This window comes from Geotrypetes seraphini, chromosome 19 (genome assembly GCF_902459505.1).
Source record: "Geotrypetes seraphini chromosome 19, aGeoSer1.1, whole genome shotgun sequence".
Classification (NCBI taxonomy): domain Eukaryota; kingdom Metazoa; phylum Chordata; class Amphibia; order Gymnophiona; family Dermophiidae; genus Geotrypetes; species Geotrypetes seraphini.
Window position 1 is genome coordinate 2578233 of NC_047102.1, and position 27928 is coordinate 2606160.

The window sequence follows — 27928 nt, forward strand, 5'->3', positions numbered from 1 at the left end:
TGAAGGGCGGGAGGAGCGGGGGGTGGGGGAAGGGCGTGGTGACGCCGGCCGGGCCCGTCATTGTTGCTCAATGCTGCGAAAGGCTGAACTCAGCAGCGCCCCCTGCCGCCCGGGTCATCAGCAGCGGGGAAACGCTTCGGGGGCCGCTCCTAGGCCGTTGCCGCCTCCTGCCTAGGGCACTGCCTCCCTCTCTCTCTCTCTCAGTTCTCAGCGGCGTCTGCAATGTCGGACTCGGCCAGGAAAGAGCCGACCGCGGGCGCCACGCAGGAGGCCGACTTGCTCTCCAAGGTCAGCTCTTCGGGAGACTCCACGTCCTCGCTGGTTTCGCCCATCTACCAGGACACCTTTGATGCCGAGTCTGCAGGAGACAAAGAGGCCCCCAGCACTGGGTAGGTCTGCTGGGGTCGGAACAACTTCAAATCTCACATAGTGAGGTCACTTCATTATTCAAATCATGTTGGTCCCATCGCCATATCCAACAGTTCGGTTTCTTTCCCTTTCCCTGCTTTGTGCCCTCTCTATTCCCCTCCATGCAGCATCTCTCCATTATCATGTGCACAATTTTTCTCTCTCCCTGCCCTCCACCATATGCAGGATGTCTCCCTCTCACCCCTTTCTACTTCTCCTCCACCCCAAAAATTCTTCCTCCTCTCCCATCCCCCTCTGCAGTAGTTTTCCTTCTTTCCAGCTCTCCCTCCCATCCCCCTCTGCAGCAGCACCCCACTGACTCTCCCACTGTGAGACCTGACATACCTCCGAGACCTAAAGCAGCAGCAACGGTGGTAGACGGTCAGCTACAGCATCGCTCTGAATGGGCTATTCACGGCCTGCCCCACTAGAGCTTCCCTCTGCCACATCTTCAGTGACACGTCACAGGGAAAGCCCTAGTGATTCAGAATGATGCTGCTGTGGCTGCTTTAGGAGGCCTCGGAGGTATATTAGTTCTCACCAGAGTGGTGTTGGTCGCTGAATTGGTCAGACTGATTTTCTCAGACAACAAAAGATTCAAATTAATTGACTGAAGTGAATCAGTAAATCAGGCAGCACTACTAGGAATGTTTTTATGATCTAAATACAACATTTGACCAATAACGTGAACATGAGCGCCGTTGCTTGTTTCTATGCTGCATGGTGCCTTTAATGGGGGAATTATACAGAACTACTTTGTTTTTGTCTCCATCTACTGGTTGATAAATACAATTCAGAGGTTCTGGACTAGTCTAATAGGACCAATGGATAGAAAATTATAAGGCAAGACATAATTTCTCCTTTTGTAACTTGTAGCAGAAAAAATATATTTATAGAGGGTGAGACCAATCAGCTGCCTAGGGAGCTGCTGCTGGGAGGTAATAGAGTACTTCAAGCAGAACAAAAATTCCGACAGCCCACCCAAACAATATGAGGCACATTACTAACGGGGAGAGTGGGCAGTTTTCAAATTGCCCTTTCCACAGGTTATTCTGGGATCCGTGGTGGGGTGATCATGATTTTTGAAGGGAGGAGGGTAAAGAGCCTGAAAGTTAAATGGAGACTGGGGGGAGGGATGTCAGGCTAAAAGTTGCCTAGGGTGTCCAATTCCCCTGCCCCAGCCCTACATTTATATTAATGCAATTGTTAAAGTAGATTTTGTTTGTAGCTTGTCCATACACTGGTGATAACACACTTGAAACAATTTAATGTGTTTTATATAGATCTCCCCCCATATTAAATAACATCTTCATTTGATTCAATACACTGTGGCCCACCTGGGTTTCAGGGTTAGGGTACGAGGGCATTGAAATCCTACACTGGCTTCTCATTAGAGCATAGACCGTTAGTTTTGGAGTCTAAGGCCCTGCATAATTTTGGTCCAGCTGTTTGGCAGAAAACTTAAATATTATGTTTCTGGGTGGATGCTTTGTTTTTTGTAACTGCTTCTGCTAGAACTTTATTACAGAATCAGATTACTGTATATAGGGCTCTTGCGTTGTTCTTGCAAATGTTCTGGAAATCACCGTGAAACCTAGCTCTTTGTGCTAGCTTTTGCTTGAGGGTGTGTGGGGATTCTGTCCTATTATGATATGATATTGTATTGAGCTTGTTTGCTATTTCTATGTATTTGAATAGGTTGAAAACTGCCCTGAGTTTCCCAAGGGAGACAGCACAGAAATGTAAATACATAAGTGTGTATTAAATAACTGGAGATCTGATGGTCCTTAGTTGAGTAAGATGCTTCATCTGCATTGGGAAAGCAGCAAAATATTAAGCTGAGAGCTAGAATGTATTTTCTAATTCTGCAGATTTGAAGACCTCCCGCTGAAGGATAGGGAGAAAACTTACTGGCACAATTCAGTGCTTACCCCATGGGAAGAGTGGCTACTGAACAAGGAACGAAAAGAGCGTATTCGACTGCAAAACAAATTCATGGAGGTGATTTTTGATTTGTCTTATGCTCCTCTGTTAGCTCATAAGTAGAGGGGTAGTACAGCATGTGACTACTTTTATTTATAATACTTTTGTCCAGAGCATAGTGGTTAGAGCAGTAATCTGAGAACCAGGGAAGGCTGGGTACAAACAACCACTGATGCTCCTTGTGACCTTGAGCAGGTCACTTAACCCTTCAGGGGAAGTGTCTACAGTACCTGAATGTAATTTGCCTTCAGCTAATGCTTGAAAATGTGTGAGCTAGAATCCGAAAACACAAGACTTTGGCTATTTTACATGCAGGCTATATTTGTTTTTAATAGGCACTAATGTATTGGTGTTTGGCTTGCACAGGAAAATGTTGTTTCTGATTAGTACTAGAATTAGATTAGTGGATGGAGCAGCTTATAAGAATTAAAAAAAATATTCAGGCTTCCATGCCACCCTTGACTGCATTTGACTCTACATCACCCCTTGTAAGAGGTACTAATGTCCAGAATACCTTCCCTAATTTGAAGTTACCTAACCACACCAGAGTGACTAAAGGAATCTCTTCCAGCTCCAACAGACCTCTTCTGACATATTTTCTGAAACAAATTAGTGACACCTATTTTGTGTCTGCACATTATTGTTGCTACCAGTGAGTTTTTCCCCCCCCTAAATGGATAGTATAGAAGTTAATTTTTATGTTATGTTATGTCTTCCCCCACTTGAAAGACCCCTGTGCAAATGTCCAGTCTCTCAACTTGCATTTCTTTCAAGATCACAGAAAATATTACAGCACAACAGTTGAAGTTCTTTCTGGATAACTGGTTTTAGCCAACACTTTTGCACTGAGTATGTTCTACTTCCTTAGGAAACTTTGTCCATATTACTGAAGTTTAGACTAGCTCCAAGTGTTGGTTTAGGACCTTAAACAGGTTCAGGGCGTTCTTCAGGCTCACTCCTTGGCCCATTCTTTGTAGCATTTTTTAGCTCCAATTGCTGTTTTACTATAGACACTTAATCACTTTTTATTTGGTTTTTGGCGACATTCACTTGCTATTTACCTTAGAATTGCATGTGTCATCTATTACTGCTGAAATATCTAATAAGTTGAGCATAATTGTTGTTTACTTTACTGTCAATGGATTAAGACAGTTTTAGTTTTCTCTTGAACTGGTCCATCCACCCTCACCCTGCCTCCCTCCAATACATAGGATCCATATTCTATTGAAAGAGTTGCTTAAAATTCTCGCTGTCATATTAGTCACCTTACCTTCACTAATTATATTTCATCTTTAGATAAGAAATCTCTGTTCACAATCCAACAAATCTGAGCAGCCTGCTCACTTTTGACATCAAGTCCATCCACTTATTAATTCATTCATGATTGCATTTCTCTCATCCATGGTTTGCCACAATATCAGATTAGGAAGCTTCAAATCATACAAAATGTAGGAGACAAACTAATTTTTGAAGCTAAAAAAAATGGTGTTACTTCATTGCTGAGTGGGATAGAACACGTCAATCTTTATTTCCTTAAATTCAAAATAAATAATAATAACTTAATTTTTATATAACGCTTAACCACAAACAGTTCAAAGCGGTTTACAGAGAAAGAGACTGTATACAGACAGCAATATAACAGAAAGTTTTTCAAAGTTACATTAGTATGTTAAGATTGGTCAAATTTATCTGGAAATGGTCTAAAAGTACATCAAGGCAGGAGTGGGGTCAGAGAAATTTATTAAAGAGAAGTTTTGATTGACTTCCTGAAAGTGCGTTTGAGATAAAGTTAGTTAAACATTTGTTCCATTTGCCTGCTTGGAGTGACACATGTATAAAAGTCCTGTGAACATAATGTCCTTATTGAAAGGATCCAGCCGATGACCCTACACGTCCATTCTTTGTTGACATTTTTAATATGTTTTACGTTCTTGATATTGTTGTCATTTTGTTATACTTTCATGCCATTTGATATTATACTTTGAAAGATATCATTTATATACTCTTTATTTTGGTTTGTATTATGGCGTTTCAGACCAATGCACACACCCCTGATGCAGACCTCCACCTGGGGGGTCGAAACACGGACCATGTCGGGTCATCAGCTGGATCCTTTCAATAAGGACATTACGCTCACAGGATTTTTATTCATGCGTTTCTGTATTTATTTTGTATTCATGGAAAGAAAAGATTGTTTGTCCCAAGGTTGACGTGTTTTATCCCATTCCTCACTCGTTCTCTCTTTGTTAGATTTTATGTGGGGTTTCTGTTCCCTTTACTTCTTTGCTGCCAGCTGAACTTAGCTCTCAAAATCTTGATTCTAGCTCATCAAACTTTTCATTCATGTCTTTCTCCATTCCCTTCCCTCATTCTATATACCCCAAGCCACACACTTCACAACAGCAACATTAATTGCTCACAGATCCTTTCATAAGTAGCCAGAACATCCAGTGTTACTGTAGTAACTCTCATGCTTTGGAACTGGCTTCCTCTTGAGAGCTTTTAAAGCTATACTTAAGGCTGGTTTCTTTCTTTGAGTCTTTCCTTTTGCGAGTGGGTAAACGAGGACTTTAACATTGACTGACGCTCTTGAGAGCTGGGTTCACTTTTGTAGATCTCTAGTTACCTATACATTCTCCTTCCCCTCTGTTTTCCTCTTTATTTTACGTACGTTTTCATATTTTCTGTTTTTAAGGGGGCTGCATTTTAGTTGGTTATTGGTTTAACTGTGCTTTTGGTATTTTGCCAATATATTGAGAAATAATCCTGTGGCTTCATAGCTACTAACTACTAATCCAGATTGTTAGTAAAAAGTGTACATTGCTTATCTTTTTAAGCAACAATTTAGCCTGTGATTATTGCAAGAGGCAAAGCATCTTTGTGTGGTGTCTAATGATTACAGAAGCAGGCTGAGAACAGGAAATCCCAGGTTCAAATCCCACTGCCACTCGTTGGGATCTTGGGCAAGTCACACACCCTTCATTGTCTCAGATACAAACTTAAAAGACCCTTTTACAAAAATGGAGTAAGCAGGATGGCGCATCCCGTGGCGCTTTTGCCATGTGCAGGCGCTACCCACATGCTAAAAAATGTATCTTTGGCACAGGGGGCCTGTTTGCTACTAATTGGTTAACGCAGCTACATTGCTATGCGGTACTTATTTCTATAGTACTACCAGGCATATGCAGCGCTGTACACCAAACATGGAAGAGATAGACCCTGCTGAAAAGAGCTTACAATCTAGTCAGGACTGGACAAGAAGGTGCATCAGTACACTGTGCTCAAGTGAGGGAATGATTAGACAGGTATTGGTGCTTAGCAGGTGGGTGGGAGTTTAGAATTGAAAGCATCTTCAAAGAAGTGGGCTTTGAGCATGGATTTGAATATTGCCAGAGACAGAGCTTGACATGCCCAGTTCCAGATATATGGTGCAGCAAAGTAGTCTGCAGCTGGCCTTAGAGGAGAAGGATGCCGATAAGAGAGACTTGCCGATGAACGGAGTAGGGAGGAGAGATACTGAAGAGCTGCTTGTGAGCTCTTACCGCCTACATAATGGGTGCTGGTAAGAGCTTTTGCGCTAATATGCATCATTGGCAATGTGCTAATGGCAAAATTAGTGTGTAGCTATTAATACAAAAAATAGAAAAGCTGGCCATTTACTTCAGCAGCAAAAATGGCTTTAGCATGCGGGAAAGACCCGCATAAGGGCGCGCTAAGGACACTTTTTACTGTTCTTTTTGGTAAAAGGGCCCCTTAAGATGTACAACAACTAGGGACAGGATAATACTTATTCTGTTTGAACACAGCTCATCATGAACTAGATTGAATCTCCCCCCCCCCCCCCGTCACCCCCATTTTTAGCCATTGATGTGCTCACAGATGGAAAGAGAGATGGGCAGGAGAGGCACCCTAGAAAATTCATGGTTTAAATGAGAAAGGATTGTTGTTTTTCTTCAAGGGCACAACTTCTTTACCATAGACCACTGGTCTGACCCAGCAGCAGCAGTTCTTATGTTCATTTGTCACACCATTTTGTTGTAGCATGCGACGTATTTTATTCACACATGTTTTGTTTTGACAGGAGGCAAAGAAACAGCAAGATCAAATAAAAGAGAAGCAGCTACAAGAAATGAAAAAAAAGCTGGCTGAAGAAAAGCACAAAGAATGGCTCCAGAAAAAGAATGAGCTGGTAAAGGACTTTGGTAGTGTATTGGGGGCTATAGAGTGAGAGGCTTCAGAGAGAGAGAGAAAGGTGTCTCTTATGGAACATGAGGGGTGCATGGCCTCTAAACAAACAGAAAAGCAGAGAGAAGGAAATATCAGTAGGGCTTTTTTTGGAGGGGAAGGGGGCAGACTTGCACTGGTGAATTTCAGCTGCAGATTTGGTTTCAGTGGCCTCTAATCAGCATCTCTGTCAATTTTTTGATTGGTTGGTTTTGTATTTTTGTTCTTATTAGCTATGTTGTTGTTTTACCAATAAATTATTATTTTTTTAGTTTGAACACAAACCATTGCAAAAAGACAAAACTATAAAACAGTTAACCCCCTCGCCCTGAGTCTACCTCCATTACAATTTGGGCCAATATGTGCTTATTATAGAACAATTTGAATGGTTTTTCTCATATAGAGTTGGGACCTGTAGAAATTGCCTTTCAAAAAGGGATTGAAATAGCGCATGTTTGAAATTTGTAAGCAATAGCTGCTGACCATGCACTTAACCTTTCATTCATAATCTTATTAGCCTAAAAAAAGCTAAAGTGAAGAGTGTGTCTTCCCTTGATCAGAAACAGCAGAACCTTACTCTACAAGCCTAAGGGGACATCAAAATACAGATAGCAGCCAGGTTTGTAGATGAGAGTGACTGTCCAGAGAAGGAACAGTGGTGTGGGAGGGTGTTTCTGAAGTAGCCACGATGTGCTCTCGACTGGGGATAAAGTCACAAATAGGAAAAATCATGTACTGCCCCGACTGGCAGTGGCAAGAAACGGGTCCCTGTTGGGCTCTTCAAAAGATAAGTGCTGATTATTTTGTCTTAAGCATTCAGAATAAGGTTAAAGAATTTCAGTGGAGGTTTTTTTGGCTAGTGAAGATTTCCAATCCCGATGTGAATTGGCAGTGTGCAATGTATTACTGCATCAGATGACGGACTTCTCGGTAATTTAGTTGCATGGTATTTTTTGATCTCCTAGTTGTAAATAAATGAGCCCTAATATGTTTTCAAAAGCGCAGATAATCATTGTAACCTACTATGGTTGAGAATTTCAAAAGCCGAAAAAGATTTGTCCATTTGACATGGAGTTAATGGGGTGTGATTAGGAGGTAGGGGAGTCAGAGCAGGTTCAGGGTGAGGGGCTGTGTGGATCTTCTCTCTGCACCTGTTTGAGATTTTTAAATTAAACCCCCCCTTACATACTTGTCTGGGCCCATCTTAACCCCTCCCCTGCAGCACTGGCTTTCGTTGCTCGGAGGGTGGGGTCATTTGAAAAAGCATTTTTCCATGGGTAATTTGGGTGTAGGAAAATCCATTTTGAAAATTGCTCCCCCCCCCCCAAAGCATTAACCACAGCCAATAACATCTTAGTCATGCTCTAGTGACACATCTTTAACTACATGGAGTTGTGGGATTTCTTTCTACAACTTGTATTCCATTTATACAAGAGAAGCATGGTACGAATATCAACAGACATCTTACTTAAAAGCCATTGCTAAGTTTCCCATAATTGTGTGTTCTCTATTTTTATAACCAATATACCTATAAGCTTTTATTTTCTCATTTCTTCTGTATTGAAAAGAGATTGTTTGGGGGGGGGGGGGTTAAGTTCAAGCTGCAAGATAAGATTTGAGTAGTAAAGGGAAGAAAGGCAATTATCTAGAGTGGCACAGTGCCAGGTTCTTGCTCAAACTAATATTTAATGTGGCTCCAAGAAACTGGTGGAGTGTTTTGAAAAGGTATAATTAATATGTCATAGCAATTTAGCTATACTCGTAAAACCTTTCTGGATCTAGTGAAAACAAGCAGCAGCATAGCAGAAAAGAAGGTAACAGTATGAAATATTCATGCTTAGTTTGTGAGTTAGGGTTGCATAGTTTGATTGCTAATCATAGTTGATGGTTTTGGTAGAGATTTTAACATGAACAGACTTGTTTCACCCCTTCCCTTTAGAGACATACCTTGTAATATGTGACAAGAGAAACAGATTGTGAACTATGAAAGCTAGGGTTCAAAATCCTGTCTACCTGAAAAAAGTGCCTGCAAAATGGGTGTCTGTCATCAGTAAGCGCCGTTTCCAGAATCGATGCCTTAAATATAGGCCGGCAATTTACTGGCCTGCATTTAAAGCATCTGACTCATACCTCCAAGAAGCGCCTAGGCATGCCTACGGAAGCCTAAGGCCATTTCCGGCATAAACCGTGCGTACGCTTTCCTTAGGTATGCCTAGACGTCTCTGTACGCGTTCGAACAATACTTACATTGTAGGAGTCCTTCGCTCCATCACTATTTTTTTAAATGTGTCCCAATTGGTCCGCCACTGTCTCAGGTACCAACCTGCCTACAATTGGGACAGGGTTTTTAGAATCGGGCCCTTTATGTCTCTGGGCAAATGAGTTCACCCTTTGTCTCAAGTATAAAAGAACTCATGCGCCTTCTTGAATAAGGAAATAACTCCTGGGCCTAAATGTAATTGTTTTTGAATTTGGAAAAGATGGATAGTAAATGTGAAAGCAATCCAAATCCAATCAACATACAAGAAGAGAGAACCTGTCAGACCCTTTCATGAATTTTAAATTAATTGGTTTGTTGCCAGTTCACATTTGGGCTTACCCTATAGCACACTGTATTAACTGTTTTGGTGAATTGATTCTGAAGTGTAGGAGACACTAAAGTGTAAACTGGACTGAATTTCAGCCGCCATACTGAGAAAGTCAGGAGTTTGATTTTTTTTTTTTCTTTTCTTTGTATGCTGTTTACATATGTCAACAGCACATAGTATTTGCTTTATATCTCCTTTACATTGCTTGCAAAGATTATTTAGGATTATAAATCGGAATTTTAAATTTTATTTTTTTTAATATAATTGCAGAGTGGCTTTGTATTATCTTAAAAATTCTGCTTGGATTTCATTCACTGTTGACCCATTTATTTTTTTTGTACTCAAATCTTAATTGACAACTTTAAGGGAAAAATATTGTCCTAGAGTTTTACTTCAGTATTCAAATCCAGCAAACGAACAAAGAATTTACACACTTGCTCAGTTCCAAAGTATGTAAAACAAAGATCAGAACGCAAGCCGGTAGCAATTAATATCTAAGTTTATTAAAATGAACCTGGAATAAATCAGTCCAGAACATTTTAAATTATTGCCCACAATACCCAGCATGTTTCGGCTGCTAGTGCCTGCTTCTGGGGCAAATTTGAAAGTAGCTATGGACAGAGATTGCATCTAGGTGGTTGCATTTAAAGGGGTAACTGGCTCTTGATGTAGTTTAAAACAGAACCCCAAGGGGGAAGCAACCTAACAGTCCCCCCCCTTTACTAAACCGTGATAGCGGTTATTAGCGTAGGGAGCGGCGCTGAATGCCACACGCTGCTCCCGACACTCATATTTCAGTTTAGTAAAAGAGGGGGGGGGGAATAGGGACCAGGTGAGCAGTGGAGGAATCACTGCTGCCAAAGGACTGAAAGATTTAAAAGATGCTGGGGGGGTGGGAGAGAAGTAACGTTCATGTGTTCGTCCACATGAATGGACAGACTGGATAGGCCATGTGGTCATTATCTGCCTTCATTTTTCTGTGGTGTAATAAACCAGTAGTGAATTATTTGGCAAAGCCATATTCATTCTGGGTTATTTACTAAAGTGTACTGTTGCTTCAACTTGCTTTATTTCTCTCAGGCCCCATTTTATGCTCTGGGACCTAGTTACTAATACTAATGGTGCACTTTAGCTGTGTGTACATTGTTCATCATTTGCATTTTATTGGAATGTTTTTTATATTTGTTTTAATCCCAGATTGATTTATTTTTTCAGAGTTGTAGAATTTTTCTGTTGGTCCCAGAAAGTATAACAAAAGAAAAATAGTACAAAAATCCTTTTTGAAGTTTAGAAATTGTGGTTTGTTTCCCATTTTTTAATCTTTTGCTTTAGGAGAAAAAGGAAAAGTTAAAGTATACTAAAGAATTAAAGAAAAGAAAGACAAAGGAACTTCAGAAAGCTCAGCTAGAAGAGAGAGGAAAAGAAAAATACAAAGAATGGTTGAAGAAAAAGCAAGCAGAAGAACGAGAAAAAAAGCAAAAGCAGCAGGTAAAAAAAAAAGACATGTACAGTTCATAGTCCTGAGTAAAGTAGGAGGTCAGAAGAAATCCATGAAGGACCACAGTTGCCCACCCCTGGCCTAGGCCATGCCCCATTTTGGAACTGCAATTAAAATGTATGCACGGATCCTGCAGACATAAATTAGCTCTGTACGCAGTTTTGTGCCATTTATAGAAATGGACCGTAGATGCTAAAGCAAGTGAGCCAAATAGATGCTGCACTTAGTGCTGGTAAAGTTCAGAGATGAGATTTGTAGGCCGTAATTTTGTGTTTCTCAAAGCACTCAATGACAGATGATTAAATGCTTGTGGATTTATTGACATGCCATTCCAGACTGTATAGATGTGGGTTTAGTGATTAAATTCCCATTGTATTGCTGTTCCGTAGGTCTAATTTTTGCTTGGTGTCTTGTATCACTGAAGTGCCTTAGCTCATTTGGTTGAATCATATGAATGAATGCTACTGTTTTTTATGGCAGGCTTGCTACATGGATGTTGAGTGGGGATTGTTTATTTTTTTCACATTTTTATTTGTGTACCCAGTAGTGGAGAGATTCATATGGCTGTCTTTTGGATGACATCAGAATTAGAATATTTGTTTTATAACTTCTATGGAGAAATGTTCTAGCTCTGAGTTGTACCTCCTGTGGATGGAGAGTATGTTTCCATTTAATTCATAAGAACTGCTATATTGTAAATTCATAAGGATCCTATGTGTAAGTGTGTGTGTGTGTGTGGGGGGGGGGGGGGGGGGGGGCGGAGAGATGTGCCTCACGTATACCAACAGAAAATAAATAAAAGTGAGACCTTAGATAAGACATTTACTCTTCATTTGGATTTTGGTTTGGTTTATGAAAAGAACATTTGTTCCAGTTTTATATAGAGCCTCACATTTTGCTTTTTCTTTCATGTGTTTCGTGTCATATATGTGAACAGTCCTGACTGGGAACCATTATTCTAGAAGTGGGTTTTGTAGGGGCAGGAACAGCTGATTCTCACAGTGAGAGTCTTCAAGGAAAGAGAGAAGCTTAGTTATGCAGATGTGAGTAACGGCTGATATTTTTGAACTGGTGAAAGTTAGCCTTAGGAGTTCCAGTCTTTTACAAAGCTATTAAGAATTGCACGTCAGGCTAATTGAATAACTCTGTATCTGTATTTGTATGTCGATAGCACTGGTTGTCTAAATTGTCTCCTTGCATGTCAAAAGTCTCAACAAGGCTTAATACAGTGAACGCTGTTTTTGAGTTTTTGCCAAGTTGCCAATTGTGATGCCAGTCACGGAAACCTAAGAGAACAAAGTGATAGGTTGCATGATTTCATTTGGCCCCTAAAAATTTTCATTTTTAAAAAATTTTAAAATTTAGCTGCCATGTGACAGATGTTTTCAATCCCCTGGCCTGTTTGCAGATGGCTTACAGCACATGCAAAATGTGGATCAGATGATGGAAAGTGGGAAGACATGGGCAGTTTTCGGAAGGCTTCATGGTAAAAGGTTGCAAATAAGGGAACTTGTAAACCCAAATTTTACTGAAGAATGGACTGTAACATCCCAGTGTAAAGGAGTAGCGCATCTTTATCTGCTCTCATATATGTGAAAATTCCAGCAAGGACAATCCACATTGGATGCATTGAGTAGATTTTTAAGGGAAACTCGGCGTTTCAAAATTGCCCTCGACAGTTCTGAACAAACTTATTTCAAAGTACCGGTAGCTGAAATTTATCTTGCATTCATTTGCAGAATCACATAATTAGATATAATATGTGTATTTTTTGTGTTGGCCTCAAACTATCCAATCCTTGGTTTAACAGTTCTCGGGTGAAAGTTTGGATAGCTGCCAACTCTTGAGGCAGGAAGGCATTCTGTAATTTGCACCTTTTCAAATAGTTTCCTTGTTTATCTCTTTGCTGCATCTGAAATGCATTAAAAGAAAAATCTCATTATGACATCAATATCTTTTACACCAAATAGTGACGGGTCGTTTTTCTTGTTATGAACCGTTCTGCACTGATGAAAACCAGACACACTCTTTGCTAATCACTCTGAACAAATAGCATGTTAAATGTATTTTTTTCTCCAAACTTAGAACTATCAGTACACTGATTTAATTAGAAGCAAGCAGAGCTTATTTATTCAAGTTAAGGATTTAAACATTTCTGACAGTATTCAAATTTTCTTTATTATTATTATTCTTTAGCTTTACTGGGTTAGATCAATGGTCCATCAAGCTCAGTAGCCCGTTCTCACGGTGGCCAAAACTTAAACAGTAGCAACATTCCAGAATCTCAAAGATTAGCAAGAGTCTGGAACCCCAAATAGTAGCAACATTCCATGGTACCGATCCAGGGCAAGCAGTGGCTTCCCCCACGTCTTTCTCAATAACAGATTATGGACTTTTCCTCTAGGAACTTGTCCAAACCTTTCTTAAAATCAGCTAAGCTATCCACTCTTACCACAATCTCTGGCAAAGCGTTCCAGAGCTTAACTATTCTCGAGTGAAAAAATATTTCCTCCTCTTGGTTTTAAAGGTATTTCCCTGTAACTTCATTGAGTGTCCCCTAGTCTTTGTAATTTTTGATGGAGTGAAAAATTGATCCATTTGTACCCGTTCCACTCCACTCAGGAGTTTGTAGACTTCAATCATATCTCCCCTCAGCCATCTCTTTTCCAAGCCAAAGAGTCCTAACCTTTTTAGTCTTTCCTCATACGAGAGGAGGTCCATCCCCTTCATCATCTTGGTCCCTCTTCTTTGAATCTTTTCTAGGGCCGCTATAACTTTCTTGAGATAAGGAGACCAGAATTGAACGCAATAGTCTAGATGAGGTCACACCATGGATTGATCTGGAATTACTTAAGAAATGTAGAAGTTAGCAATCAACAATTACAGTTTTCAGATTTCTGAAATACTTTTAACTGGCTGAAGTTTACCTTCCTCTGACCTTCCATTAGTAAAAAAAAAATTGAATGATGTGATCAGACCAAGAAATGATCTGTATAAGATGTTGGAGCATTCTTCAGGTACCACAACTCTGAAGCAGCTTTAACCGAAACATGGTCATGTTAGGTGGTCCTGAAAGGGTTGTTTTGTTTGGTTTTGAGATAAGTACGTACTCTCTAAATATCTAAAATATTTTTTGAATACATTTGTAGATATACTGTTTATAAGGATCAATTGAAAAGTTTGACCTAATCATGAAAACAACATTTATGGGGAGAAAATGAAATTTATTTTTCAACATAGTGTCCTTTTAACTCAATATATTTGGCTCCAATGTTTTTTTCCAGACCTTTCATGCCTTTAGTGAAATATGAAACATTTAGACTGGAAAAATAGTTATTTACAGCACCTATGACCACAGAATCCAAAGAGAATTTCTTTCCAGACAGCCATTTTTTCAAATTCAGAAACAGAAAGAAGTCACATGGGGCCAAATCCGGAGAGGACGGTGGATGGAGAATTAATTTGAACTGTAATTCATGCAATTTCACCATTGCGATTGTTGTATGAGCCGGTGTGTTGTCCTGGTGGAAGAGAACTTTCTTCTTGGCCAAATGAGGATGTTCTGTGTTGATTTCAGTGCTTAGATGCTGTAATAAGTCAGCAGAGTGTTTGCCATTAATGGGTTTTCCCTTTTCCAGATAGTCAATAAAAATAATCCCATGGAAATCCCAAAAGATTGTCACCATCATCTTCCCAGCCGACAACTGTTTTTGCTTTCTTCAGAGTCAGTTTATCTCTCGCAGTCCATTGTTTGAATTGTCGTTTTGTCTCAGGAATGTAGTGATAAGCCCAAGACTCATCCACAGTCACAAAAAGTCGTTCTCATTGCGCTTAAAATGTTCAACATGTTTTCAAAATGTCCAATAAGGCTCGTTTTTGGTCGACTGTTAGCAAACGTGGCACCCATTGTGTGCTCAAATTCCTCATGCCTAAATATTTGTGTATGATGGCGTGTACGCTTTCTGATGAAATGCCAGCAGCCTCTGCTATCTCACTTAGGGTCAATTGGTTATCTTCCATCATGGTTCGGTGAACTTCATTGACCATTTTGTTGGCTGGTTTTGGACGTTTGGAGCATTCGTCATCAAAAATGTTTGTCCAATTATGTTTATGCTTGGCAGCTCACATTTTCACCATTGAAAATGAAGGAGATGCATCACCATAAACTGCTTCTAACACAGATTTAATTTTGGTAGGCGATTTTCCTTTCAAATTCAATTTTATCACAGAGTGATACTCAATTTTGTCCATTTTTTAAATAAAATGGAGCAGTTTACTCTAAAAGGCTGACGTGACAAAACTAGAGGTCAGACTGACTTGAAAATCTAGCCTTAGATGTTTGTCAACACCATCTCTGACAGCGATAGAATTATGATGCTAATCTTGCTCGCTCTTGGTTTTCAATTGACCCTCTTAAGAAAATAAGGGCTTATGAAAAATTATGGCAGATGCTTATAGGTACAAATTATGACTGAAGCAAGCCTTATGGTCCTCCCAAAAACTTTCTGCTTAGAAATACTGTCCATTTAAGATATCATCTTGCAGGGGAAAGAGGAATTAAATGGCAAACCGAGAAATAGAAGCATTACTGAAATCTAAAATTAATCCTTGGTCTTTGCCCAAATCTCCAGCAAGTCTACTGTATAACCATCCTGGCAAATCAGATGCTGTTCCATCCGTACAAATTCCCATATCAAATGCACTCTCAGACCACATTCTTCTACATTAGAAACAGGCTGATTTTAAATAAATTTTAAAACTGTCCAGCACATGGAACAGTATGACAAGGGGTATGAGTGTTGTGTTTGGTAGAAGAAATGGTTTATGCTTTGCTTTACCCTTTATCGAATAAACCATGTATTGTACTTTATTATTTAAGTGGTTTACAATTAATCATGAAATGAAGTCCAGGGATAGAAATAGGAGAGAGATGAAATTCATAAACAAGTCCTCATAAGTCACAGCAGGAGGTAGAAGAGCATTTAAAAATAACAAGGTGGCGAAAGATTGTTATAGTTATTATCTAGTGCTTTGAACGGAAGAGTGGATGAGTCATGCTCTTCAATATAACTTTCTTTATGACTGTGTTGTGTTTTGTCTAAAGATATCTAGGCTAGGAATGTATTGTACCATGAATGTATGCTGTGTATTTGAGCAGATCAGAGGTGGCAGCTATTTAAAAAAAGGTTGCATGCATGGGCAAAAATGTGGACTGTATTTGTCATTGACTCAGTGGTCATTGATGGCATTAATGATCTATTTATAGTGGCTCCTTGTCCTGAGTACCTTTCAGGGTCTGGAATCTCTGCTATTACATCAATTGCTGTTTGGGTTTTTTCTATTGTTCTGAAAAGACCTACAAGACCCAAAATGAAGTCCACAGTGTCTGTTTTTGGAGGCAGTGGGAATCGGCGTGTGTGTAATGTGTTCCTCCTCCATGCAAGAATAGTTTTGTAAGCCAACATTTTCATAGCTTCTGATACTAAGTTCTTTCCCCTAAGACTCAGACCCCATTCCTTTTCAATGTTTAGGAAGAAGAAGAGAAACATCTAGCAGAATTACAAGTGAAGAAAGAGAGATCCAGGAGGGTATTTGAAGAGTGGCTACAAAATTGCAAAAACAAACCCCGCAGTGTCCTAAGCTCCTATGCCGGTGCTAATGGGAAGCTATCAGGTGCGTGTGCCTCTTATGTTCGAGATGCTTTTCAGATTTGACTTGACTGCAAACACAACCCTTTCAACCACAGAGTAGATCTCTTCACCTCTAAAATGCTCACAGTTCAAAGCAGCTCATGCAATTAGTGGTTTCAGTGGGGCTGTGAAAAAATAACTACTTCTTTGCCTTTGTAGTCATACTGTGACACCTATTTGCTAGAAGAGGTTTGCTATGATCTCTTGCTTGAATGAGCATCTTGCTGCTTCTTTCAGATTAACCCCTTGCATTCCCATGAAGCTTTCTGTTTCTGTAGGCACACAGTGTTGGACATGCGAAGAGCAGAGGTCTGTAAATGGGTGATATAAAAATGATTGCGAAGGAAGGAATGCTGAAGAGGCTTCAGCAAACTGCAGGAGATTTAAATGGGGGTGAGAAAATGAACCTAAATTGGAGCCCAAAATACTGAAAAGCAAACATATCCAAGGGTTAAGAAACTGCTAATTTTCAATAATGATTTTTAACAAATCAAAGTCAGGGAATAGTTGACCTAAAACAAAGTTTACTAATGCGGTTGTCGCAAGAGCATTCAAATTTGCATTGTTGCACATACTGTGCTTTGTATGGAAGATGGCAAACGTAGGCCTGGAAAATATGCAAAGCTCCCTTGAGAAAAAAATTTGAGGAATGGTGCTTCCAAGTCTTCCAGCGAAATGAGAGTATCGGCACTTGGGTCAAATATGAGAACGAATGGTGTCACAAATTCAGCTGTCAACAGCTCATAGCTGCTATTCAGGGTAATGTCACAGCAGCTGTAGACAAGAATTTGTGTTCCTTTAGGGAAAAAGTTACACCCATCTTGTGTAAATTACCAACAACACAGACAGACAGTGACTGTCACTGTCCTTTAACCATAACATGATATAAATAGACTAGAGCAGTGGAGGACCACCAAGCCAATCGGGTTTTCAGGATAGCCCTAATGAATATGCATGGAGCAGATTTGCATGCCTGGCACCTCCATTATATGTAAATCTCCTCATGCATATTCATTAGGGCTAGCCTGAAACCCCGATTGGCCTAGTGGTCCTCCAGGACAGGGTTGAGAACCACTGGACTAGAGAATGACATGGGGACAGATTTTTCCCCGTCCTGTCCCTGCCCCATCCCTGCAAGCTCCGTCCTCATCTGCATTAGCCTAAAACACTTTAAAACCATAAGTGTTCAAGGCTTTGCGTCATTCTCTAGTGTAGACTGATGAATTTATCCTGTTCTAGATCTAACAGCTTCATAGAAGTTCATCATGAAAAAGAACTGCAAGAGTCATTCTTCATACTTTTGTGTCCCTCGCATAACAACATAAGAATAGCCTTACTGTTTTAGACCAGTAGTCCGATTTCACGGAGGCCAATCCAAGTCACAAGTACCTGGCAAGAAACCCAAATAGTAGCAGCATTCCATGTCTGTCTCAGCAGCAGACTATGGACTTTTCCTCCAGGAACTTGTCCAAACCTTTTTTAAAACTAACCACATTAACCGCTCTCACCACATCCTCTGGCAACACATTCCAGAGCTTAACTATTCTCTGAGTGAAAAAATATTTTCTCCTATTGGTTTTATAAGTATTTCCCTGTAACTTCATCGAGTGCCCCCTAGTCTTTGTAAATCTTGAAACAGTTAAAAAAAAAAAAAATCGATCCACTTGTATCTCTTCTATTCCACTCAGGATTTTGTAGACTTCAATCCTGTCTCCCCCTCAGCTGCCTCTTCCAAGCTGAAGAGCCTTAACCTCTTTAGTCTTTCCTTTGGTCGCTCTTCTTTGAACCTTTTCTAGTGCCATTATATCTTTTTTGAGATTAGGAGACCGGAACTGAACACAATACTCAAAGGTGAGGTTGCACTATTGAAAGATACAAAGGCGTTATAACATTCTTAGTCTTGTTTACCATCTCTTTTTTAATAATTCCTAGCATTTTGTTTGCTTTTTTGGCCACTGCCGCACATTGAGAGGAAGGATTCAGCATATTGTCTACAATGATACCCAGATCCTTTTCTTGGGTAGACCATAGCATCCAGTAACTATGATTTGGATTATTATTCCCAATGTGCATCACTTTGCATTTTTCCACATAAAATTTCATCTGCCATTTGGATGTCCAGTCTTCCAATTTCCTAAGGTCCGCCTGCAATTTTTCCACAGTCCACATGCTGTGAACAGTTTAGTGTCATCTACAAATTTAATCACCTCACTCGTCGTTCCAGTTTCCAGTTCATTTATAAATAAGTTAAATAATACCAGTCCCAGTGTAGATCCATGCGGCACTCCACTATTTACTCTCCTCCATTGAGAAAAATGACCATTTAACCATATCCTCTGTTTTCTGTCCAATATCCAGTTCTTAATCCACATTTGAACATTGCTTCCTATCCTATGACTCTAGTTTTCTCAGGAGGAACTTTGTCAAAAACTTTCTGGAAATCTAGATACACTGCATCAACTGGCTCGCCTTTATCCACATGTTTAGTCACACCTTCAAAGAAGTCAAGCAAATTGGTGAGGCAAGACCTCCCTCGGCTGAACCCATGCTGACTGTCTCATTAAATCATGTTTGTCTCCATGTTCCACAATATTATTTTTTTATAATTATTTCCACTATTTTGCCCAGCATGGAGATCAAGTTTACCAGTCTAATTCCCCAGATCTCGTTTTAAAAATCAGCTAGGGCACATCTTTGTGATTAATGCGGTAGCCATACAAACCTTTTGTAAGATAGGACTTGCTTCCTTTGAAACCTACCATCTAGCTTCATATGTTGTCTTTAGTGTGGTTTTAATCAAACAGCTGAATGCCTCTTTTTAGCTCCAAGTCATAGCTCAAAAGTACCTAGAAATTTTGCTTTAATGATGGCATTTCTTTGAGCCCACAGGATTGGTGCCATCTAGGCTCCACTAATTTATGCAAGGTGGTACTTAAAAATCTTGTTTTGTACCCAAGTTTGAGGGATTTCCACCAGTAGTTCTTCCCAACATTTTTCTTATGCTCCTGTTGCACCAGTGGTGAATTATTCTTGCATATGTTGGATTGCAAGAGCTATCTGAAGTGGACCAAATACCTTAGAAAACCTGCTCAGTGTTTTGTTTCATTTTTGCATCAAGAGAACTCTAGAACATAAGAACATAAGAAGTTGCCCCCGCTGAGTCAGACCAGAGGTCCATCTTGCTCAGCGGTCCGCTCCCGTGGCGGCCCATCAGGCCTAGTGACTGAACAGTGGTCCCTGATTAATTTGTAACTTACCTCTAATCCCATCCCTATAATCTACCTCTACTCTTATCTGTACCCCTCAATCCCTTTGTCTTCCAAGTACCTATCCAAAGCTTCTTTGAACCCCCGTAGCGTGCTCCTGTTTATCACATCCTCCGGTAGCGCGTTCCATGTATCCACCACCCTCTGTGTGAAAAAGAACTTCCTAGCGTTTGTTCTAAACTTCTCCCCTTTCAATTTCTCTGAGTGCCCTCTTGTACTTATTGATCCCCCTAATTTGAAAAATCTGTCCCTGTCTATTTTTTCTATGCCCTTCATGATCTTGAAGGTTTCTATCATGTCTCCTCTAAGTCTCCGCTTTTCCAGGGAGAAAAGCCCTAGCTTTTTCAGTCTTATTGGATAGTAGTTCACATATTCCTCCACCTACGCCAAAACTGATCCTACCTTGGAATATTACACCCGTGTCGATAACATTAGTATCATTGCTACATCAGTGGCCCATCTCAGGGTCAACATTTGCATTTTATTCTCTAGATGTAAATTCCCAATTGCCATTTGAATAGTGTGTGACCTTATGAAGTTTTTGTATGGCCTGAGCTTCTGCTGCACCTTCATAAAAACATAAGAATTGCCAAACTGGGACAGACTGAAGGTCTGTCGAGCCCAGTATCCTGTTTCCAACAGTGGTCAACCCAGGTCCCAAGTACCTAGCTTAGATCCTAAGGAGTAAAACAGATTTTATGCTGCTTATCCTAAGAATAGGCAGTGGATTTCTCCAAGCCATCTCAATAATGGCCTATGAAAATTATCCAAACCTTTTTTAAACCCCGCTAAACTAACTGATTTTACCACATTCTCATGATTCTTCCCCTAGTGCAGAAGCAGTGCCATATCCTAATCTCAATCTAGGAATTATGGGCTGGATTCTGTAACTGGTGCCCAGTCGGTGGGCGCCTTAAAAGCAGCTGCTGATTGCCTGTCAATCATTTGAGGGCGCCGGTTACAGAATCGTGCCTATTCAGTCAAGATAGACGGCTGAAATGTAGGCCAGGGTTTTTGCAGGCCTACATTTCAGCTGCCTATCTTGGCGTGATTCGCGGCTGGGTAGCTGCTTTAGCCCACCTAACGCCACTTCCAGTATTGGCCACGCCTACTTTGGCTTTCCACAGCCTAAAACAGCTACCTAGTTGCAATTCCAGCGGCCATTTCAGCCGCCTTTTATTTAGGCGTTGGTAGGTGCTTCAACTCTGCTATTTCTGACTACATATTTCAATTACTTAGGCATAGGCAGGGCACCTATCGATGCCTAAATTTAGTTGGTGGTTATAGAATTTCCCCCTATATGCCTAAGAGCTGATGATGCTGCAAGCTGTGTTGAGATGTCTCTAGGCTATAAAGCAGCCTCTCCAGAAGAGCCCCTGCAACCAAAGAGCTTTTCCAGATGAAAGACATCCATTGATCCTGTTGCAAATGATTTTTCTGTTGGCCAGGCACCAGGATCTACTGATGACTCTGAGCTGCCTTCCAGAGGCCTAAACAAGCTCTTTCAGAAGAATCACCCCCACCCCCTGCTTTTGCAGACCTCTAGTAGAGGTGTGTAAAAGACTCTTCCACTCCCCACTGTTACCGCAGCTTACTCTGAAGTGCCTCCTCCTTGTAGGAGGAGGTGACCACAGCTTGAATATTGTATGCAATTCTGGTCACCACATCTCAAAAAATAGCTCTATTAAAAATAAAAAAAGGGCAACCAAAATGAGGATATAATGATTCCTTATGAGGAAAGGTTAAAGAGGTTCGAGCTGTTCAGTTTGGTGGAGAAGTCTATAAAATGAGCCGAGTGGAGTGGGTAGACATGAATCACTTGTTTACTCTTTCCAAAAGTACAAGGACCAGGGGACAAGCCAAGAAGTTACTAAAGTAGTACATTTTGAACAAATTGTAGAAAATATTCTTCACGCAGCATATAATTAAACTCTGAAAATCATTGCCAGAGAATGTAGTTGTTAGTGGTAATGGTTTAAAAAAGGTTTGGACAAGTTCCTGGAAGAAAAGTCCATAAGCATCATCAACATCTTCTTTCATATCAGGCAGCATTATGGGGTAAAGATCTGGAACAATTGCTTTTGCTTACTTAAAAACTTATCTGTTCCTGATGTACTTAGGTAGCTGATTTGTTTAATCTTATTACACAATAATTGATCTTTAGGGCTTTCAGTTACTATTTCTTAATCTTTGTAAGTTTTACTTCATTTTTAACTGTTGTAAACCGCATAGAACTTTATGGTCCTGCAGTATATCAACTGTTATTATTTTTAAAAGGTGGACTTGGGGAGAATCTACTGTTTATCTTTGAAAAGCAGGATGCAATCTATTTTTACTCTCATAGGGGCTTATTAGATACTTGTGGCCTGAATTAGCCACTGTTGGAAAAAGGTCCTGGGCTTGATGGGCCTTGATCTGAACCAATACTTTGCCATTGCTGCTTCTGTGGCTCACCTTCTGTCTTCCCAAAGAACAAAGAACCGTGGAAAAAGCTTCCCATCACTGCCAGAAATTCTGGGGAGGAGGAATGTCAAGAGGCTGAGAGGTGCAAAGAGAAATAGGATTGGGTGGAAGAGTACAATAAGAACAGTGCTAGCTAGGAAGGGAGAAGGCAAAGAATTAACATAGAAACATGATGGCAGATAAAGGCCAAATGGCTCATCCAGTCTGCCCATCCGCAGTAACCATTATCTCTTCCTCTCTCTAAGAGATCCCACGTGCCTATCCCAGGCCTTGAATTCAGACATAGTCTTTGTCTCCTCCACCTCTACCGGAGACAATTTCATGCAAGTACCACCCTTTATGTAAAAAAATATTTCCTTAGATTATTCCTGAGCCTATCACCTCTTAACTTCAACCTATGCCCTCTCATTCCAGAGCTTCCTTTCAAATGAGACTCGATTCATGCGCATTTATGCCATGTAGGTATTTAAATGTCTATCATATCTCCCCTCTCCTGCCTTTCCTCTAAAGTGTACATAATTGAGATCTTTAAGTCTGTCCCCATATGTCCTATGATGAAGACCACGCACCATTTTCGTAGCCTTTCTCTGGACTGACTCCATCTTGTTATATCTTTTTGAAGATGTGGCCTCCAGAATTGTATACAATTTTCTAAATGTGGTCTCACCAAAGTCTTATACAGGGACATCAACACCTCCTTTTTCCTACTGGTCATACATCTCCCCATGCAACCTAGTTTTCGCAGTCACCATTTCAACCTGTTTGGCCACCTTAAGATCATCACATACAATCACAACCAAGTCCCGCTCTTCTATTGTGCACATAAGTTCTTCACCTCCTAAACTGTACTGTTCCCTTGGGTTTTTGCAGTCCAAATGCATGACCTTGCATTTCTTAGCATTAAATTTTAGCTGCTAAAGATCAGACTATTTTTCCTATGTGTGTGGAAAAGGTGATTTTTGTAAATTCCATTCATTGACCTCTCCTGTATATCCAGGGAGATTCAATTAGCATCATATCTTCCTACAGATCTGGCGTGAGGTCCATATGCTTCTCATAACACTCTCTCAACCTGCCTTAATTATTATGTTTTGGGATTTTCAGTGCTTAAAAGTACATTTTCTGGCATATGTCTACTAAATACAGCAACTTAACAAAAATTGGTGTGACACATGGATCTAACAAATTTGAAAATGTGCCCTGTGTTAAGAGGTTAAGGGACAGCAGGGAGAAGAGATAGCTAAGACCTGTGGGGTTCTTTGACTGACATGCACCAATTTCTGCTTTAAGTAAAGTGTTAAAGTTTAATCTTACATTTAGGGAGAATTCCTAAAGTGCCCTAAAATTAACTATATAATTATGGTAAGATGGGAACAGACAGAAATTCCCTTTAGCAGTATTTCTATCTTTGGGAGAAAAAATAGCACTGGTCTAAAGGTTATTTTTAAACAATTTGAGTGGGAGTATAGTATTCTTGTATAGGCATTATTCTTCCACATCTCAGTGCTGGTCAGGTTCCATCCAGACCTAAAACCAGATGCATCTTGGCCCAGTTGGAAGGGGTGAGGCCAGAGTACTTCTATGCTTTGCACTGAGAAGCTCATAACCTGCTGACAGTTGCTATTACTTGGCTGAGTTATTTATCTGGAAAAATTCTCTTCCTTCTCTGTGGACAGGCTAATGTATTCCAGACATTGTTTTGACCGTGCATGCGAGGTGTTTGCTATAATGTCAACACAGTCCAAACTGTCATTGTAAGGCTAACACATGCCTGCTGTTAGCTCTCAGAGGCTTGTGAAAAATCTCAAAATACTGTTCCTGCAACTTTAAGGAAGCTCAGGGCTAAAAGGCTGGATGGTAATACAGGCAGTCACTGCTTGCTGTTTGTAATTATTAATTATCTGCTGCTAGGAAAGTCTCCTGAACTGATAGCCTAATGGCGGGAGCCATCGTCTCTGAACCAGTGAAGCCAGGGTTCATATCCTGCCAATGCTTATTGTGCTTGTCAGCAAGTCACTTCACCCTTGGTTGCCTCAGGTACAAACTTGTGAGGTGGTATAATAAATCACTTTCTAGGTGAAAAGAAAAAGGCCATTAAAAAATTGTGCAAGAGTGTGCACATAAGAGGTGCTCAGTGTGTGCCTGCTTGTACATGATATCTCTGAAGATGTTCCTGGATAGAGCTGAGACAGGGTTGTGATGTATGCACCTATTTCATAAAATATGTGTATATGCACATAGGGCCTGATGCTGTATAGGACACCTGGTCTCAGCAGCTGCCTAAGCAGCCGTTGAGAACCACACACGGGCGTCTTATACAGAACCATGTCTGTCCTAATGGACAGGCGCTTAACCCCGACTAACCACCCTGATTCTCTAGCCAGCGTCCATGTCATAGGTGCCGTTTAGAGAATCACGTTGCTGCAGAGCTGATCGCAGCAAGGAAATCTCCCTTCCGCAATCAGCTGAGCTGCAGTGGTAGGGAACCCCACCACAACTCTGCTGACAGAAGGGATGCCTACTCCCTCTCGCTGCCATCCCAAAACTCCCCACACTGTCCATGGCATTTGTGACCTTGAAGAATTAAATATAAAATGGGTGGCATTTCCCAACTGTGGGCTCCTTTTATAAAGCCTTGGTAGAAATTCTCCTGTGGCAAATATACCAAAGTCCATAGAAATCAAATGGACTATAGTGCATTTTCTGTGGGAGAATTGTTCTGCGGCTTTGCAAAAGGGTCTTTTTGTTATGAAATAGCCCCCATGGCCCTAATTCACCTTGGGATGGGACTATCAGCTTTCTGGAGGCCATGGCTGTTCACTTGGTGCTTAACATTTCCAACTGTTCCTACAAGAAAAGGTGATCAAGAGCATAGTAGTTATGTGTTTCTTAAGTAAGGCAGAATCAGGAGTGCAGTGGTGGCCGTAGAGAGAGGTTGGATTTGTTTGTAGGCGGAATGCCATCTACTGGTGATCTCAACTGTTCACAGAGCAAGAGTAGACAATATTTTGGTGGATTTTTCTCAGCAGGCGCTCTGAATCTAAGTCTCTCAGCCTTTCAGATCCTAGTAAATTGCTGGAACATTCCTCACTTTGACCTCAAGGTGTCCCGCCAGAAAGCAAAATGTCTTTATTTTTTCAGCTGTATGAAAGAGCAGAGTTTAGCAGGTTTCAATATTCTTCTACAGCTTTGGCAGACACCAGATTGGCCCCATTGGCCATGTTGCATCCACTTTAATTTGGCTACTGGTGGGGGTCCTTGCTTCTACTTCAAGGGGTCCAGGGGTCAGTTCTCAAGGAGGATCTGCATCCCTCCTGGTTTGTTGCTTGGTGCTTAAGAAGTAGTGCCTGAAGCGCAGAGGCTACTACCCCTCTTAGAAGACTGATGAGCCTACAGCAAGGTCACTACATGTCTGCATCTGTTGGGTTTTGATGTTTGGAGTATAGTGTAGAAGATCTCTCCATTGAAAGGCCTTGATCCTTGCCTTTTTGCAGTAGGGTCTGGACCAGTGTTTAGCTCTTAATTTCCTGATGATTTGGGTGATGGCTCTCTCATTTCAGAGATAGGATTACATAAGAACATAAGAGTTGCCTTACTGGGACAGACTGAAAGTATCCTGTTTTCAACAGTGGCCAACCCAGTTTACACTTAACTGGCAAGATCCCAAGGAGTAAAACAGATTTATGCTGCTTATCCTAGGAATAGAAGAGAAATGATAAGTAGTAGTAGTAATAGTAGTAATGGCTTATGGACTTTTAGGAAATTATCCAAACCTTTTTTAAACCCTACTAAGCTAACAGGTTTCACCACATTCTCCAACAACAAGATTCCTGAGTTTAATTACACATTTAGTGAATAAATATTTTTTCCCGGTTTATTTTAAATCTACTACTTAGCAGCTTCATTACATGCTCCTTAGTCCTAGTATTTTTGGAAAGAGTAAACAAGTGATTCACATCTACCCTTTCCACTCTACTCTCTGCATGTGAGATGCTTTTTGCAGGCAGTTAAGCAAAAGTGACCCCTTTGGGACCTTTGTTTGGTCTTGAGAGTTATTTCTATGCCACCCCTTGAACATCTGAAGCATCTTTTACTCAAGGGTTTATCATTGAAAATAGTCTGTCTTTTAGTGGCCATTTTGTTTTCAGCAGAAAGATACTATCCTTTCTTCTAAAAGTGGCTTCCTCATTTCTTCAAAGGATGATCGCACTTCTAAGGTTCTTGGAGACAGACACGTATACAGAGCCCTTTTGCATTGATTGTAGGTCAGATACACTTTTCATATTGTGTCATAGGCTACATAAAGGTAAAATATCCTCAATCTTTTATTACCTGGATTAAAGAGGTCATAAGTACAGCTAACCTCTTCAGTTGGAACAAGAGTTGAGAAGGCTTGTGTTTACTTGATTAGAGCTTAGGCAATTTCTTGGATGGAAACTGAAGCAGCAAGCCTTAAGGATACCTTCAGAACGGCCACTTGATCCTTGCTGCATTTTTTTGTGAAACATTCCAAGATTGCTGTTTAGGCCAGAGGGGATTCTGCCTTTGGTAGAACTGAGTTGCATGGTACCTTATTTTCCTCCAACTTAATGAAATAAAGCTTTTGCTTATCCTTTGTCTGAACTAATGTAGTCTGGAAGAAGAAAATTACCTTTACCTGCTGATTTCCTTTTCTTGATTCTTGCTTGACCAGCCGAGGAATATGGTAAAGGTCTGGTGGTCCATAGATTTGGGCTGCCCTTTCCTGTCCATTAACCAGCCCAAATCGAAGCAAGATCCAACAGAAATAACACAGCAAGCAAAAGAGTTGGGTATCAACACAGCATGGTAATGTGTTGGAGATTTCCTTTTTGAAGAAAGACCTAGTGCAGTCATAGTTTGGACAGAAGCCTGCATCAGGGGTACAGTAAGCACTTGGTAATACTGGGGACATAAATCATAAAATGATAAGCTTGAAGATCAAACAGATTGGAAAACTGGAAAGGAATGAGAGTATTTTTCATTGAGAAGGATGATGGATACTTGGAAGAGACATTCACTGGAGGTGATAGAAGTCAAAATGGTGACAATTCAGGCACACACCGGATAGATACAAAGCAACTTTAGTTGCGGGAGAAGGGAGAGAGATCACAGGTCAGGGAATATATATCCATTAAGCTTGATATAGCACTTACATAACATGTTTTTATTATTATTCTGTGTTTAACTTGAATCTATCAGAATTTTGTTAAATTAAACTGAATTATTTGACTCATTTTCTTACGTCACCATTGTTTCATTTATTTTCAGGGTATTATGATACGAGCTGCTATCCTTCGCCAAGCTTCTTTAACCCAGTTCCTTGGAAACCCATTCAGGCTCCACCACCATCCAGGGACCTTGCTTTTCTAATGAAGAAAACTAATTTATCTAAGATGAATGATCCCATGTATGCGTTTCCCTTTAAAACTAAAGAAAACAGTGTGCCCAGAATAAAGAGAACATGAAACATCACTGTACACGCGTATAGAATGGAATGATTTCTTCTGTTTGTAGTTTAATTGTAAAAATGTAGGGGGTTTTGCCTGTAAGTATGAGAAGACTTTTTTCTATTTTTTTAATGAGGGAAAAATAATAGATTTTTGTAATGGTAAAAATATTTTTCTAAATTTTACTAATCAAACCTTTTTTTATTTCTTTTTTAACTTAAAGGTGTTGCATTATTTTTAATGATGTACAGTTATAGTTAATTGTGTTAGAGCCTCTCCACAGTGCCAATAAAACTGATGTGATGGACAGAAATTGCGTGGCTCAGTAAAGTAAGGAAAA

General features: G+C 40.4%; 1 protein-coding gene across 1 annotated transcript; it reads left to right on the forward strand.

Annotated features, from left to right (window-relative positions):
• CCDC34 (coiled-coil domain containing 34) lies at nucleotides 1–27901 on the forward strand. Its single transcript, XM_033928864.1, has 6 exons — nucleotides 1–389; nucleotides 2280–2409; nucleotides 6473–6580; nucleotides 10536–10691; nucleotides 16233–16374; nucleotides 27410–27901. The coding sequence occupies exons 1-6, from the start codon at nucleotides 223–225 to the stop codon at nucleotides 27604–27606; spliced, it is 900 nt and encodes a 299-aa protein (XP_033784755.1). The 5' UTR covers nucleotides 1–222; the 3' UTR covers nucleotides 27607–27901.
• The last annotated feature ends 27 nt before the right edge of the window (nucleotides 27902–27928 follow it).

Bases quoted from the DNA above. Each gene is read 5' to 3' on its own strand.
- CCDC34 (XM_033928864.1), top strand. From the start codon at position 223: ATGTCGGACTCGGCCAGGAAAGAGCCGACCGCGGGCGCCACGCAGGAG. The intron at 390-2,279 runs GTAGGTCTGCTG...CTAATTCTGCAG, and splicing joins AAAGAGGCCCCCAGCACTGG to ATTTGAAGACCTCCCGCTGA. The intron at 16,375-27,409 runs GTGCGTGTGCCT...ATTTATTTTCAG, and splicing joins TGCTAATGGGAAGCTATCAG to GGTATTATGATACGAGCTGC.